This window comes from Garra rufa, chromosome 1, assembly GCF_049309525.1.
Source record: "Garra rufa chromosome 1, GarRuf1.0, whole genome shotgun sequence".
NCBI classification, from domain to species: domain Eukaryota; kingdom Metazoa; phylum Chordata; class Actinopteri; order Cypriniformes; family Cyprinidae; genus Garra; species Garra rufa.
Window position 1 is genome coordinate 11,859,182 of NC_133361.1, and position 16,334 is coordinate 11,875,515.

Below are 16,334 nucleotides of genomic sequence, written 5' to 3' on the forward strand. Positions count from 1 at the left end.
ATTATCCTCACAATTAGTCGTAATTTAATAATAAACATAACCTAATAATCAAGTGCTTATTGAAGACATTTCAGTGTGGAGTTCTGTGGAAGATTCAGCAATTTGGAAAATGAGTAAAAACAGGTGAAACATATTTATAGTGTTGACAAAAGTTACTGAAGTAGTGGTTTGAGATTAACCGAATCAGATTTAGATCATTCACAAACAAAATGTTATTCACCACAGTAGCTACAACTATCACAGCTATATAGCAATTATAAAGGTAAATGAATTTACCTTTGTTCCAATACAGAATGTCCACCTTTTAACTGAATTGGTATTTTCATTGATTTGTCACTTTTAATGGACAAAACACTGGGATCAGGAGAATGTGGTCTTGCCTTAATCCTGGGGAATAAAATAAATAAACAAACAAACAGTCTCACCATACTTTTTTTTGGCATAAAACAGGAAAAATTTAATGTAAGTTACACTGTATTTACCTTTGATCAGATGTAAAATCTCCATCCTTTAAATGAATTGGTTTTTTCATTGATTTGTCACTTTTCAGGGACCAGACACTGGGATCAGGGGAATGCGATCGTTCTTCAGAACTGAAAAAAACAACAACAACAACTTACCATAAAACATAATTATTTTCTAGCAAACATCTTAGCATCAATTATCACATCACGTATTTTCATTGATTTGTCACACTTCATGGAAGAAACACTGTGGACAGGTGAATGAGATCTCTCTTGCTGAACGCTGTCAAATACAACACAATCCATCTTCATAGATCTAAACAAATCAACATCACTTCCACTCAAATTACATCAAGATTGTCAATGCTGTTTGTAATACATTGTAATTAGCTAAGTATATAGGCTAACAAACAGTATGATTTAATCTCCAACTTTAAACTGAGTTGGTTTAAACAACTTCAATCTGTGACCATAATAAATGTACAAACAGATAGCCTATCTCACCTTTTCTTGCCATTGCAAGTGTTGTGATAATCTGTGTCTTCAGCAATCATTACTGTCTTTGTGGTTTCCTATAACTTCTGAACGGATTTATTCTGAAGTCATGCATCTGTCTTATTGAAAAAAAAAGTCTTTATGAAATAAGAGAATGAGGAAGAAAACGAACAGAGGACAAAAATAAAACCTGAAGCTGGTTAGACTGGTTCATGAGAAGTCGGTAAAGTACCTTCCTGGTTCAGTTGTAATGCAGGTTAAGGCTTTGGCAGTCTCTAAATCAGTGGTCACCAACCTTTTCGAGCCGAAGATCCCTGACCTCGGCCTTAATGAAAGGCAAGATCTACCTATCGAAGAATAGATAGAAAAAGACAGCCCAGATTGTACTTCCAACATGAGGCCTTTTATTTAGTATTTAAATTGTATTTGAATTTAATATACATTAAATGTTCTTTTCTTTTTCTTTTTTTTACTTAACTCGGAAGCAACCATCATATAATCAGATCATATGAAGTGGCACTGAACTCAAGAAAAATGCCATTGTCAGCAGTAAAGTGCTTATTCACTTAAGTTTCTGACGGTACTACCTACCCTTAACATTTTATAAATGAACTGTTTTATCAACAAAATTATCAACAATCTCAAATTAAGCTAAGTGCAGTTATGTCCCATCATCAACATCACTTTTCTCAATGCCACCAGAAGGCAAAACTGCTGAAGTAATGTTACTCAGTGTGATGGCTGTGACTGAATACTCTCTGTGAGTCCTCTGAAGTCTGGCTCATAGCTAGAGACAGCCAGTTTGAGGCAGTCTGTGAGGTGTCTGTCAGTAAGGCGGCTCCTGTATTTGGATTTGATTATTTTCATCTGTGAAAATGCCATTTCACAGAGGTAAGTTGATCCAAAATAGGCACTCACTTTAAGTGCACATGCAGTGAGGAGCGGAAACTTTTCTCTGTTGACAAGTCCCCAAAAGTCACTGTCCCTTGATCTGGCTTTCAGCTCAATGTCATTTTGCAAATCAACCAACTCCATGTCAACTCCACTAGACAAAGAAAAAACTAGCTGGAATTTGGCTGCTACCTGTTCTATATCAATGAGCATGAATGGGTTTGAGACAAATGCAGCAATGCATTCCATTTCGTTTAACTCACCAAAACGCATATTGAACTCTGTTGCAACTTTGTCCAGGTGTGCACAGTATTTCTCAGGGTGAAAAACGTCCTTGTCTTTAATGCTCTGTGACATTTTTTCCAGGTTGGGAAAGTGTGTTAGCCTCCCGTTTTTAAGATGTGTGATCCAAACACCAAGCTTAGACTTAAACGCATTCACTGCGCTGATCATGTGTGGCAGGTGTCGGTCTTTTCCCTGGAGCTCGTTATTGAGTGTATTCAGCTTTGCGGTCAAGTCTGTCAGAAACCCCAGGTCACACAGCCACGCATCATCTGACAGTTCCTTGTGCTCCTCGTTTCTTGCAGATAGAAATGTCTTTATCTCAGGCAGTAAGTCAACAAACCGCTGAAGCACTTTCCCGCGGCTCAACCACCGCACATCAGCATGAAGTAGTAGGTCTCCATACGCGGCATCGAGCTCATCCAGTAACGCCTTGAATAAGCGACGCTGAAGTGCTTTTGCTCGTATCGAGTTTATCAGTTTGACCACCAATGACATTACGTGTGAAAAATCTACGACTTTCCCTGCTAAGGCCTGCTGATGAATGACACAATGATAATTCTTGAACTCGGGAAAATCAGGGTCATTACGGCACAGTGCTATAAAACCCAGGCGCACGCCACGCATCGCCGGTGCTCCGTCGGTGGTAATTGCTACCAGTTTATGAATGGGGATATCATTTTCGCTTACATATTTTTTAAACTCAGTGTAAATATCCTCACCTCGCGTTCTCTCCTTTAAGTGCAAAAGAGTGAGGAAGTCCTCTTTTGTTGTAGAATCCTGGAAAGCCATTCTGACAAAAACAACAAGCTGAGCTGTGTCCACTGCATCCAGAGATTCGTCGAACTGCAGTGAAAAATATTCACAGAGTGACAAGTCCTTTAACACCTGTCGATCCACGTCCTCTGACAGTGACTCGACCCTCCTTGCCACTGATGCAGGGCCGAGAGGCACAGCACGGAGTGAGGCTTTTATGTCGTCTTTGTTTTTGAAATCCTTGAAAATAGTCTCTGCAGTAATGGCCATGGCTTCCTTGAATAATTCGCCATCCGTAAAAGGCTTTTTGTTTTTAGCCAGAAAGTGACTTACATGAAACGATGCTTCAGTAGCAGCCTTATTTTGATCAGCAGATTTTGTAAAAAGTGATTGCTGGGCCTTCAACTCAGATCTCAGCTCGTCAACTTTCCGTGCACGAATCGCGCTCTTTTGCGGGTAGCGGTCTTTAAATTTCGGGTGGTTGGTATTGTGATGCCTCTCCAGATTCCCTCTTTTACATAATGCTTGTTTTTGGTGGCACAACATACATACACACTTCTCTTTTACCAAGGTAAACAGAAATTCCTGTTCCCATTCTGGATGAAAATTGTAGGTTTTTGCCTTCTTTCGTGGAGCCTCCGCCATTCTAGTTTGTAGTATGTTACCTCGCGCGGGCTATCACCATGGAGATCCATATTGACGTTTGCGACAGTTAATTTACGGGTGCTCTTCTTTTATCTGATTGGTCACTTCATTGAAAATAAAGCAGTTGGATTAAGAAATACAGATGCTTGCAAAACTGAAAATGTTTTTATTTTCGGGAGCTACCGGGACAGTGATAAAGATCTACCAGTCGATCGCGATCGACGGGTTGGCGACCACTGCTCTAAATAAACATAAATACACACATTGTGTGATCTTTTAGCTCTAGTTCTTTTTATGACATTTAAACTCCCCAATATACATTCTGCAAATAATAAACTATAACTGGCTTCAGATTAGATAGTGCCTAATGTTTTTAAAGTCCTTAAGGTCATTACAAACTGCGCACACGTTTACATGTCCGTCCGTCCGTCATAATAATAATAATAATAATAATAATAATAATAATAATAATAAATATCTGCATTGCCCTAGCAAGCATTTTGATAAGAAAGGAGGACGAATACGAAAAAAAGCGCATTCGAAAATTTCGGAGTGTGCGATGACATTTAGTCTTGAACTCAAAATGATTTATCATGCCTAGTGTCAAATGTCATTATTCATTATTCAATCATTCTGTGCAGCTGTAGTCTACATGTGTGCTCTGGATTCCTCTTACCATCTCTTCCTGAAACAACTGAATGCTGGTGTTTTCGGTTTTCTCACTGCAGACCTGCTGTGTGAAGGCGGAGCGAAATCTTTGAGGAAAAAGAGCGCTTTTGTGTAAAATAATACTGTAAAGTTTGGATGATAACCACTGCTATAAAACATTAAAACAATTATGTTGTTTGGAATTTGATATTGGTAGATGAGTTCATCTATTTGCTTTTTATGTATGTATGTATGTATGCATGTATGTATGTATTTATTTATTTATTTATTTATATTTTTTTATTTGAATTTGAAAATTGAGTCGCTTTATTAATATTAATGTTAATGACTTACAAAATGTGCACGTTTGAGAATTTAATTCAGAAATACATATTTTATAACAATATACAATTCTGTTCAAAGTTTGAGGTCAGTATTTGTACTTTTTTACTTTGTTTTAAAGAAATGAACACTTTTATTCAGCAAAGATGGTAAACGTGTTTGTAACCTTTTGTAACTCTTTGATCCAGTCCAGCGAGTGGCGCTAAAACACATACGTATTTGTTTGCTAAACTTTAAACCTCAGAAGAAGAAGGTTTGTTTTCACTGTAGAAATGTTCTGTTACCTCCAGTCAAAAATACCTGTAATATTCTCATCCTCATAGTCGCGACTGATTTTTTCAAGCAAGCAGGAATATCTGGAGGAGTATCAGCTGAACTGAGATCTGTGAAGATGGTGTTTGTTAAAGAGGAGACTGAGGAAGACATGCATGAACCAGAATCATGGAGAATAAAACAGGAGAAACAAGAAGGTTGGTCTTTATTATTGAGGGAATACCCAGGGATACTTATCAGGGAAATCACATTGGACTATTTAAACCATTCGCGGGCCCTTATGTTTGAAACAGCTTCACAAACAGTAAGCTGCATTTCTGTGTTGCAAACATTAAAGAATAGCGAAAGTTTATAGTCTGGATATAGCCGCGATCAAAATGACTTTTTAAACTAATGTTACGCTTAAAATAAAGATTGCATTATTATGCCAGTAGGCGGCGACCATTCACTGTCAAATGTATTTGATGAATGAATCGTTCACGCAAAGAGAGTGATTTATAACATGTTAGACATTTATAATAGACTCATGTATAACAATAAAACAGTTTGTCAGAAACTAGTAAATTACCGTACATATTATTTAGTTTGGTTCTGTGATGTTTTTTTTTTTTTTTTTTTTTAATTTTAATTTTTTTTTTTTCAGAATCGGGTGTGAACCGTGATCTTTATTCTAAAAAAGAAATAAAAATCAGTTTTCCAGAGTCATAGCTTAAAAATACATAATATATCTGGGATCTAACTAATACTATTAGTATTGTTTCTAATATTAAAGTGTACGGACTAGGATGTAAAATATACAATCTTATAGACTCGTAGTACATTAACAACGATTTGGTACAATAGTAATGCTACTTATATTATTATTATTATTATTATTATTATTATTATTATTATTAATATTAATATGTGACCCTGGACCACAAAATCAGTCTTAAGTCGCTGGGGTATATTTGTAGCAATAGCCAAAAATACATTGTATGGGTCAAAATTATTGATTTTTCTTTTATGTCAAAAATCGTTAGGAAATTGAGTAAAGATCATGTTCCATGAAGATTTTTTGTAAAATTCCTACTGTAAACCTATCAAAATGTAATTTTTGATAAGTATTATGCATTGTTAAGAACTTAATTTGGACAACTTTAAAGGTGATTTTCTCAGTGTTTTGATTTTTTGCACCCTTAGATTTCAGATTTTCAAATAGATGTATCTCGGACAAATATTGTCCTATCCTAACAAACCATACATCAATAGAAAGCTTATTTATTGAGCTTTCATATGATGTATATATCTCAGTTTTGTAAAATTTAACCTTATGACTGGTTTTGTGGTCCAGGGTCACATATATTCTGTACCTCCAAATAAACAAATAAACACAGGCATACAGGTCCTTGCCAAAAATAAAATTGCAGTTTGGTTTTTAAACAAGTACTTAATATAGCAATGAAGTCAGATCTACTCCGAACCATCCCTTTAAGTGTAACTTTTATTCAATTAAATAATTGTAATATATAGTTCAGTTCTATTTAGTAATTATTTTGAGGAGTTTTTTTTTTTGTACTAAATAATATGTGCAATAATGATCCTGACCATTTAAAAGATAACATTCTCTTATGTAGTATTTATATTACAGTTATTGTAATATTTAAGGTTAAATACATCTGCATGTGTATTTGGTCATGGTCAAACACTCTTTTTTTATATGTTTCGATTTAACAATTTAATGTTAAATAAAAAAAGTAATTTATTTATTTATTTATTTATTCTACAATTTTATGATATTCAAACATACAACATAAGTGAATATCATAAAAGGGAAGCAAAAATGGCATTTAACATAACAGAAAAGATCAAAATAGTGTTTAAAAAACACAAGGTAACGAATTGCATTCAGCATACATTATCGTGTTTCTTGAATGCAGTCTTTACTGAAACTCAATGACATGTGATTTCAGCTCAGTAATCCACCAAAACACAAGCATATGTCAAAATCTTGCCTTGCACACGTTTTACAGCGATTGGTTGTCGTCCGGCATTTTGTGCTCGAGATTTGCTTAAAGTTGAGGAATGGCCAACATTTTTCGCTCTCAACGCTTTCTCCGTGCTGCTTTCAATTCCATAATGCACCATGCGAGTGTTGAAGCTCAACATCCATATTTAAAATAATCTTGTTGGTTAATATTTACTAATTGGTTAAGCAGCATCGGCTGTCGGTTATGAAAAATAACCGAAATGAACAACCCTATCCTAAATTGATTTTCATAATTTCATTGTTTTCATTTCAGGCCTGATGAAAGTGAAAGAGGAAAGACAAGACTTGAATGAAGTGGAGGAGACACATCAGGATCAGAATGATGCTGGTGAACAATCAGTGAGTTGCTCCAAAACTGAGAAGAGTTACTCACAAAGCAACCCTGAAATAGCAGAAGTCGAAAGGCCTTTCAGCTGCTCTCAGTGTGGGAACACTTTCAAACAGAAAAGAAGCCTTATGTACCACACATTGGTTCATGCTGGAATAAAACCTTTCAGCTGCTCTGAGTGTGGAAAGAGTTTTACACAGAAAAAACAACTTAACGATCATGTGCGTATTCACGCTTCGGAAAAGCCTTTCAGCTGCTCTGAGTGTGGAAGCGCTTTCACACGTAGAGCAGGCCTTAAAAACCACATGATAATTCATAGCGGGAAAAATCCTTTCAGCTGCTCTGAATGTGGAAACACTTTCAAACAGAAAAGAAGTCTTATGTACCACATGTTAGTTCATGCTGGAATAAAGCCTTTCACCTGCTCTGAGTGTGGAAAGAGTTTCACACAGAAAAAACAACTCACCGAACATGTTCGAATTCACGCTTCAGAAAAGCCTTTCACCTGCTCTGAGTGTGGAAGCACTTTCACGCGTAAAGCAAGTCTCAACAATCACATGATCATTCATAGTGGAGAAAAGCCTTTCAGTTGCTCTGAATGTGGAAACACTTTCACACGTAAAGGAAGCCTGAAGAATCACATGCTGATTCACAATGGGATAAAGCCTTTCGTCTGCTCTCAGTGTGGAAAGAGTTTTATTCAGAAAGGACACCTTAAGGTTCATTTGATAACTCACTCTTCGGAAAAGCCTTTCAGCTGCTCTCAGTGTGGAAACGCTTTCAGTCGTAAAGAATGCCTCAAGATTCACATGTTAGTTCATACTGGGAAAAAGCCTTTTACTTGCTCTCAGTGTGGAATCAGTTTCACCTATAAACAAGGATTTAATAGTCACATGAGAATTCACGCTGAAGCGACGTCATCTGTGTCAGAAGAACTTTAAATGGAAAGCTGGATCCAGAGTTCATCTTCATCGCTCTCATTCTGCCGCGAGGAAATTGATCTGATCTGGACAGAGATTTCCAAGGGCTGACTCTTTGAAAAGACAGCAGAAAATAATGCTTGAGAGAGTGGCTGTGAGTTTGGGAAGAGCTTTAATACAGACGAGTACTTGATACAGAAGATATGGCAGCAACTGTTGACTGAAATACAGTGAAGTGACATTTAGGTCCATATTTAAAAGTACAATTTCTCTCAGAATCTTGACTTTATTCCTGAGGTAAACAGACATTAAGTTGGTTCTAACCATAGACTGTAAAAAATATGGACGTAGTATCCGTGACGTCACCCATAGGATTCTGAAGCGCTAATTTGAAGCTCATAGTGGGCGGGATTCGGCCGTCCCCATCTTGGAATCGCGTCATCGCGCGTCATTCGCGGATAATCAAAAATGGGCAAAAAGGCGGGATGTGGGTGGAGCTGGTTGCTGAAACCACGCCCGCCTAGAGTGACAGTGGTGACAGCAGCGTCAATCCCCCTGTCACTCAAGTGGCCACACCCTTAATTATGCTGAACTTTAAGGCATAATGTAACTTAAACCGATGAGTTATAAAAAAATTCACCCCCCTCACAGTTGACATGAAGGGCAAAACTTGCTACATAGACCAAAACCATTTTTTGAACCAGGCTGTAAACATACTTTTTTCTGCTGTAAAGTTGGGCATTTTAACATGGAGTGTCAATGGGTTGACTCCCTTTTGCAGCCAGTCTCAAGCGGCCAGTCGATGAATTGCAGTTTCAGTCACTTCCGTGTTGGTTTCACGAGGGAGACCGGAAGGTTGCCCCTTGGTTCTAACTCATTTTTAGACCTCAGCTGTAAGGTGGAGAAAGTGGAGAACAATATTTAATTGAGTTAATTTGTACAATTTTAATGTTTCAAATTGGTCTTGTGTCCCTTTGTTTGCCTCAGTGTTTTGTCAAATACTTTAACCGTTAAATGCATACCTCGGGTCTTTACCGACGCGGGACGTCATTTACTACCCTCTCCCTCCTTCATCTTTTCATGTTTGACATCAGCTTTCTGACTATTCCTCAATGTATTTATTACAAACAATAAAACAAGAAAAAATAATAACATATAAAAGAATGTCTGTTTTCTGATCATTTTTTGTAGAAAGTGTATAGGGTCGCTAGAGACCCGAGGTGTGTAATAGTGTAAGTGAATTTTCCATGCGCGGAAATATGTAAATACTAAATACATGCAATTCAAAGCACTGTTTGATGGACAATATTGACGTTATGTTTCACTCATAATTATCGCAGGCATAAAACTAAATATTATCATCAACAAGAATTTAATTGATTTGAATGGCTTCACTGCAGAGCAATTACATACAATAAAATATAAATGCCACTGTCATTTGATGGTAGATGTGGTGAATAAGCTGCCAGCAATCAAAATAATGATTTTGTCATTGAAAATGATTGTTTTGAGAATATGGTTGAGATCGCGAATATGAGCCAGATGCTGAATGTACTGTGGAAGTGAGCTCTGAGGATGACTGGAATCATAAAATCAGCTGCTCAAATTGAACCTGTCCAAGTTTCAGAAGGTAACGAAATATGCTTTATTTCATTCATATAAAATAAATAATATTTATTTATTTTTTATTTCAGCATCCGTGCTGGATATATAGGTCTGGGTCGTTAAAGACCCGAACATGTAATAATGATTGGCAAAACAGTCATGCATTTAAGAGTTAATAAAAAGTTAATTGTTATAAAATGGTTTCATTTCTCTTATTGCATAATTCCATAAAACAGTTTTTTTGAAATATTAAAGCCAGCATAGATGATATCCACCTTTTTCTTTCAGTAAGGGTGTGCACGAATGTGGCTTCCGGTCTCATCCGCGTCCAGCTATTTTTAGCAGTACAAAATGGCTCGTTTTGCTGCTTGATGTTGCAAACTTATGCGTCTTACCATTTTATTTTAATGTAATATCTTAATTATGAATACATTGGTTTGTAGTGCAATCAGTTTTACTGTAGTGCAATCAGTTTAACAGTTTTGTTATATTGATAATGATGCATGCACACAGGTAGACTATATGAGTATTTTCTTTATTATATGTTTCCGTATGATTTTGTATCTCGCTAGGGTAAATGTGGGCCACATTTAACCTAGATGTCAGCCTCAACTGGCCTAGATCTGGGCCACATCTCTGAAATGGCATGGGGGCCAGAAGTGGTTCATGCCATTTCCTCAAATGTGGTCTAAAACTGGGCCGGCTGTCATTTGCTAACTGGGTTACCTGGAAGATACAGACTTGTTATTTCTCTTTTCTGTTACACTGACTATCATGTCTTGACAAAAAGCAATTAAGAATCAGTGATCAGTTAGGACTGAAGAGTAACACTTTACAGAAAGATTTTTGAGAAATTTGTTTCTGAACAGATCTTTGCGATTGAATATTAGAAATTGAATATACACTTCAGGTTGCTGGAGCTCAAACTGTGAAAATGGCTTCACTATCTGAAGAGGATTTATCTTGTCCCGTGTGTTATGAAATCTTCAAGGCTCCTGTTGTTTTATCATGTAGTCACAGTTTCTGTAAAAAGTGTCTTCAGGAGTTCTGGAGAAGCAAGAAAACTCAGGAGTGTCCTGTCTGCAGGAGAAGATCCTCAAAAGATCAGCCAGCATGTAATCTTGCGTTAAAAAACTTGTGTGAGTCGTTCCTGAAGCAGAGAAATGAGAGGAGTTCATCAGGATCTGAGGAGATCTGCAGTTTACACAGTGAGAAACTCAAACTCTTCTGTCTGGAGGACAAACAGCCGGTGTGTTTAGTGTGTTTTACTTCAAAACAACACAACAATCACACATTCAGACCCATCAGTGAAGCTGTTTCTTCATATAAGGTAAGACAAATGTCATTTGTTTCATATGTAAAGGAAAATAATTAATAACATATGACGCATACTGTGCTGTGAAAAATTATTTGTCGCCATCCCGATTTCTTCTGTTTTTGTCTGTCATACGAAATAGTTTTACTCTTCAAACCGAATACAACATAAAACAGCCAACCTGAGTAAACACAGAATACAGTATTTAAGCCCATGTTAAGAATTAATTGCTGTAACTGAATGTATTTTCATTTTGTTCAATTCTAGGAGCAGCTCAATATAGCGCGGAAATCATTACAGAAGAAACTTCAACACAATGAAAAACTGAAAGAAGAGTTTGAGAAAACAGTTGAACACATCAAGGTGAGGAAACAGAATCGAGAGTCATTTTCATCCCAGCTGTAGGATCACTATATACAGTTATGATCTGCTATATTTAATATAATGGGCTCCAGTTGATTATTTTTGTAAATGACGATCATCAATCTGCTTCTGGGTCTGTTATATGTCTGTATCTGAGTTTCTCTCAGATCTGAATGATGTGATTGTGTTGATGTGTGTTGATGGAGATGATTGAAGTGAATGTGGTTTGATTTCAGTCTCAAGCTGAGCACACAGAGCGTCAGATTAAACAGCAGTTTGAGAAGCTTCATCAGTTTCTCAGAGATGAAGAAGAAGCTACAATCACTGCACTGAGGGAGGAAGAGGAGCAGAAGAAGCAGATGATGAAGGAGAAGCTGGAGGAGATCAACAGACACATCTCAGCTCTTTCACACACAATCAAAGACACGGAGGAGATGATGAAAGCCAGTGATGTCTGCTTTCTAAAGGTCTGATTTCAGATCATTGATTGATTGATTGATGATTGATTGAGTTGTTGATGATCAATGGTGTGTTTGTTCTGCAGGAGTTTCCAGTCTCAATGGAAAGGTGAGTGATCTGCTGGTGTCTCTGGTCTCTCTGCTTCTGATCCAAAGCCACTGCAGTTCTGACTCCTGAATGTTCTTCCAGAGTCCAGATCTCACAGCCGGATCCACAGACGCCTTCTGGAGCTTTGATTCATGTGCCACGTTTCTTGGGCAACCTGCCGTTCAGAGTCTGGAAGAAGATGCAGGACATCGTCCAGAACAGTGAGTCTGACTGCAGAAGATCTTTTCACTCTTGATCATTATATGAACATCAGAATAAAATCATCTGTTGATTGTGTCTCATCAGCGCCTGTGATTCTGGATCCCAAAACAGCTCATCCACATCTCATCCTGTCTGATGATTTGACCAGTGTGAGAAACATCAGAAACAAACAACCTGTTCCTGATAATCCAGAGAGATTTAACTGCTATCACTGTGTTCTGGGTTCAGAGGGTTTTAACTCAGGAACACACTGCTGGGATGTGGATCTTAAAGAGAGTTTAGTCTGGAGTCTTGGAGTAACTACAGCATCAAACCAAAGGAAGGGATTTGATTTCTATAAAACTGATGTGTGGAGTGTGTGGTATCACCAGTATAGAGGAAATTTTGGTTCTGGTTTTCATGTTAATCAGGATCTTGATCGTGTGAGAGTGAATCTGGACTATGACAGAGGAACGGTGTCATTCTCTGATCCTGTAACTAACACACATCTACACACATTCACAACCACCTTCACTCACACACTCTTTCCATTCTTTGATAGGCCTGACTCTCTGAGAATCTTACCAGTCAAAAGCCATTGATCATTTCTTCTGTAGGTCTGTGTGTGGAACCAGCTTTGTTTTGTTGGCAAATCAAATTGTACCAAATTGGTGGGACATTGAATGAGTATTTTGTTTCCTCTCATGACATGGTGTCACAATAGCATGTTATACACACAACCAAGTTCGCCCTGTTTTGAAAAGAAAAACGTCCATGTAATAACGAGAAACTTTCTTGAAATAATGAGAATGTTTCTCATAATAGTGACTTAACATCTCATAATAATGAGAAAGATTCTCAAAATAATTACTTAGTTCCTCGTAATAATGAGAAACTTTCTCATATTAACGAGAAACTTTCTTATAATGTCTTAATATCTCGTAATAATGAGAAACTTTTAGTAAAAATTAGAAATTTTCTTGAAATAACGAGAAACTTTCTTATAATAATGTCTTGGTATGTCGTAATAGTGAGAAACTTTCTCATAATAATGAACTTTGTAATTATAACGCAAACTGTATTGACTATGCGCCAGTGTTACTGATGCGTCATGTTCTCCACTAGTTCTTTCATATTTACAGTAAGTGGAATTCCATATATCACTCCCTTACGATCACCAGGTCTCCTTGACTTATGACTTGCATTCCTTTTTAACTCCATTCTCTTTCTTTACTTCTTCCCAATCACTCTCTCTTTTCTTATTACTACCATTCCCCTCTTGCTCACTACATTCCACACTCCTCCCGCCCATCTTTTTTAAGTTTATAGGATGTGGACGGCCAAGAAGCTGTGGGACAACACAGCTACCAGACCAAAGTCCTTAAGTCTGTATATTCATAATGCCAGATCAATGACTTCTGAACAGTCTTCCAATGACACTGTTTGAAAATTCTGCGCAGATATGTCCGTCTACCTCCATGAGCACAGCTCTTCCTGCCCATGTTAGGCCTCCATCTTAGGCCCTACTGCTCCTTTTGTCATAAAAGACTACTTTCTACTGCATGTCATGTGATTGCTCTGTCTCACTTCTTAAAGACAAACACACATTTTTTAAAAAGGAGTTAAAATAGACCATGCAGCATTTAAAACCTATTAAAACTATGATACACAAATATACAGAGTGGTAAAACGTCCATTATATGGCAGTATCTCACATGAAATTATAGAAATAAACACTTTAGACAATTAGTGGCAATGGAATTTACAGTGAATTTGTAAATGGATTGCAGCGAACACTTATACAAAGAAAAAAGCTTCAGTTGAGTTTTAGTTGTAGAAACCCAGTTAAAAAAGAAGAGGAACTGTGATCTGAATGTGTGAGTGTTTACAGCAGAGGTTTTCAACTCTGGCCCTCGAGTTCCACTTTCCTGCAGAGTTTAGCTCCAACCTTGATCAAACTTACCAGCCTGTAATTTTCTAGTGATCCTGAAGACCTTGATTAGCTTGTTTAGCTGTGTTTGATTAGGGTTGAAGCTAAACTCTGCAGGAAAGTGCACCTTGAGGGCCAGAGTTGAGAAACCCAGGTTTACAGCATCATCCATCCTAACTGCATTCAGAAATGAACTCAGATCCATGTGGGTGCAGTCAAATTGACTGCAAAGTTCCCACAACTGAAAACCTTTTCAGTAACAAACCTGTTTTATCATTAAAAATGTACAGGGTTAGTTCACTAAAAACAAAAATGACCCCAATTTAACCACCCTCAGATGTATATGATGACCTTCTTTTAGACAAATACAGTTGGAGTTATATTTAAAAAATAAAATAAAAATCCTGGCTCTTCCAAGCTTCATAATGGCAGTGAATGGGTGGTAATATTCAAAAGTCCAAAAGAAGGTCAATAAACTGTGTCCACCATAAAAAGTGCCCCATATGGCTCCAGGGGTTAATAATGACCAGTGTTTTACACTGCTGGTCAAAGTCTATGCATTTACAAAATGACTGCAGGTTAAAACTCCCTGAGCTGTTAGCATTGTGCACTTGAACGGCAAGTTAATCTTGAGGGACTGTTCCTATTATATTTTAACATCAATGAAAATGACATATTACTAAAAAAACTATAAAAAAAACTGATTTCTGAAGTGACACTTCTCCATTTTGACTTGCATCATGCCACTATATATAAACACTCGGTCAGTCAAATCAGAGGAAGTTAACAACCACAGGAAGGGTGGATAGTTTTTAAAGAAATCTCTGAGCATATGATGAAGAGAAAGACTGACAGAAAGAGAAAATGTCAGATAAGTGTCATTTGTGTGTGCTGGGACTGATCATTCTCTCTTCACTTCTCACAGGTAAGCCCATCTCTACATGCTCTTTAAGACTTCTGTGAAAGAGTGAAAATTAAATGTACATACAATAAAGTATAATTCATTACTATATAACATAATGATCAGTCAAATGTCATTGTGTTTCAGGTACCAGTGGGGCGTATGATGCTCATATGTTCATTAGTTCTGGTGAAAATGTCCGTCTGTCCTGTAATAATGTTTTTCCTGACCCCAAATCAACACATTGGATCTATGATAGTCTTTTAGCAGACGGTGAATTGATTATTGGAGGGGAAAATAATAAAAACACAAAGAGACATGAGAGACTGAGTCTGGGGTCTGACTGCTCTCTGAACATCAAGAACGTCACAAAAGAAGATTCTGGGTCTTACACCTGCAGACAATGTGTGAATGGACAACATCAAGGAGATGATGCTCGTGTTTTTCTACATGTTCTTCATGGTAATTTTATGATTATGTGGTCAATTTTAAAAGGGCTAATTCTTCATGCAATCTCCCATGATGATTGAAAAACCTGTGATTTGTGTGTTATTTTGTGTTTCAGTCTCATCGTCATCATCCTCACAGGCTGAGATTAGTGCAGGCAACGCTGTGACTGTCTCCTGTCAGTTGTATTCATTTGCTGGATTCTCTTGTGATTATTGGATCGATCCTGAGACAATTCAGTTGTTCTGGGTGAATCAGGCTGGTGTTAAACTGATTATATCAGACTCCAGATATCAGATATTATTATCATCAGGGCACTGTATCAGCACTCTGAATACAACACTTCTGAATGAAGATGACAAAAGAGAGTGGAGATGTGCAGTTACTTACCAAAATCAAGTCAAGATCTCAGCCACATATACTGGCAAGAGTTCAGGTGAGAAAACTTTATAATCAGTTTTGGAAGACTCACTATTAGATGTGCTAATAGAGTTATCCTCTGTATAACTAAATATTTAAGGCATAGGTCTTCAACCCTGCTTCTGTCAGGATGGTGTCATGTTTTGTCCTGTTCTGTTCTGTTTTCCTTGTGTTTTCTCCCCTTCTGGTTCTATAGTTCATTGGTTTAGTCATTGCCTCCCCCCTTTAGTTCTGTCTCCATTTGGTTCAGTCTTTCCCATATTTGTACTTCCCGCTTGTTATCCTTGTTATCTTGTTTGTAACCACACCCCTGTTTCAGTGTATTTAAGTCTGTGTCTGCTCACTCCCCTTGGTCCGTCGATAATTTTACGTTGCTTGTTCTCCTGGTTTGTTTTACTTTATGTTTCATTTGGTTTTCAATAAATATCCGTTTCATCTACAGGTCATTTTCAAAAAATTAGCACATTGTGATAAAGTTCATTATTTTCTGTAATGTACTGATAAACATTAGACTTTCATATATTTTAGATTCA

At 37.2% G+C, this 16,334-nt stretch overlaps 3 protein-coding genes across 3 annotated transcripts; 2 read left to right on the forward strand and 1 right to left on the reverse strand.

Annotated features, from left to right (window-relative positions):
* Positions 1–1,688: 1,688 nt before the first annotated feature.
* Positions 1,689–3,533, reverse strand: LOC141283308 (general transcription factor II-I repeat domain-containing protein 2-like). The gene has a single exon (XM_073816627.1). It carries the CDS (start codon positions 3,531–3,533, stop codon positions 1,689–1,691), a length of 1,845 nt encoding a protein of 614 aa, XP_073672728.1.
* A 1,265-nt stretch (positions 3,534–4,798) lies between these two features.
* Positions 4,799–8,806, forward strand: LOC141331017 (uncharacterized). The gene is made up of 2 exons (XM_073835847.1): positions 4,799–4,993; positions 7,079–8,806. Exons 1-2 carry the CDS (start codon positions 4,915–4,917, stop codon positions 8,092–8,094), a joined length of 1,095 nt encoding a protein of 364 aa, XP_073691948.1. The 5' UTR covers positions 4,799–4,914; the 3' UTR covers positions 8,095–8,806.
* A 1,806-nt stretch (positions 8,807–10,612) lies between these two features.
* LOC141283414 (zinc-binding protein A33-like) lies at positions 10,613–12,705 on the forward strand. Its single transcript, XM_073816731.1, has 6 exons — positions 10,613–11,008; positions 11,261–11,356; positions 11,593–11,823; positions 11,901–11,923; positions 12,005–12,123; positions 12,209–12,705. The coding sequence occupies exons 1-6, from the start codon at positions 10,613–10,615 to the stop codon at positions 12,703–12,705; spliced, it is 1,362 nt and encodes a 453-aa protein (XP_073672832.1).
* The last annotated feature ends 3,629 nt before the right edge of the window (positions 12,706–16,334 follow it).

Bases quoted from the DNA above. Each gene is read 5' to 3' on its own strand.
- LOC141283308 (XM_073816627.1), bottom strand. From the start codon at position 3,533: ATGGCGGAGGCTCCACGAAAGAAGGCAAAAACCTACAATTTTCATCCA.
- LOC141331017 (XM_073835847.1), top strand. From the start codon at position 4,915: ATGGTGTTTGTTAAAGAGGAGACTGAGGAAGACATGCATGAACCAGAA. The intron at 4,994-7,078 runs GTTGGTCTTTAT...TTTTCATTTCAG, and splicing joins AAAACAGGAGAAACAAGAAG to GCCTGATGAAAGTGAAAGAG.
- LOC141283414 (XM_073816731.1), top strand. From the start codon at position 10,613: ATGGCTTCACTATCTGAAGAGGATTTATCTTGTCCCGTGTGTTATGAA. The intron at 11,357-11,592 runs GTGAGGAAACAG...GTTTGATTTCAG, and splicing joins AAACAGTTGAACACATCAAG to TCTCAAGCTGAGCACACAGA. The intron at 11,824-11,900 runs GTCTGATTTCAG...TTTGTTCTGCAG, and splicing joins GTGATGTCTGCTTTCTAAAG to GAGTTTCCAGTCTCAATGGA.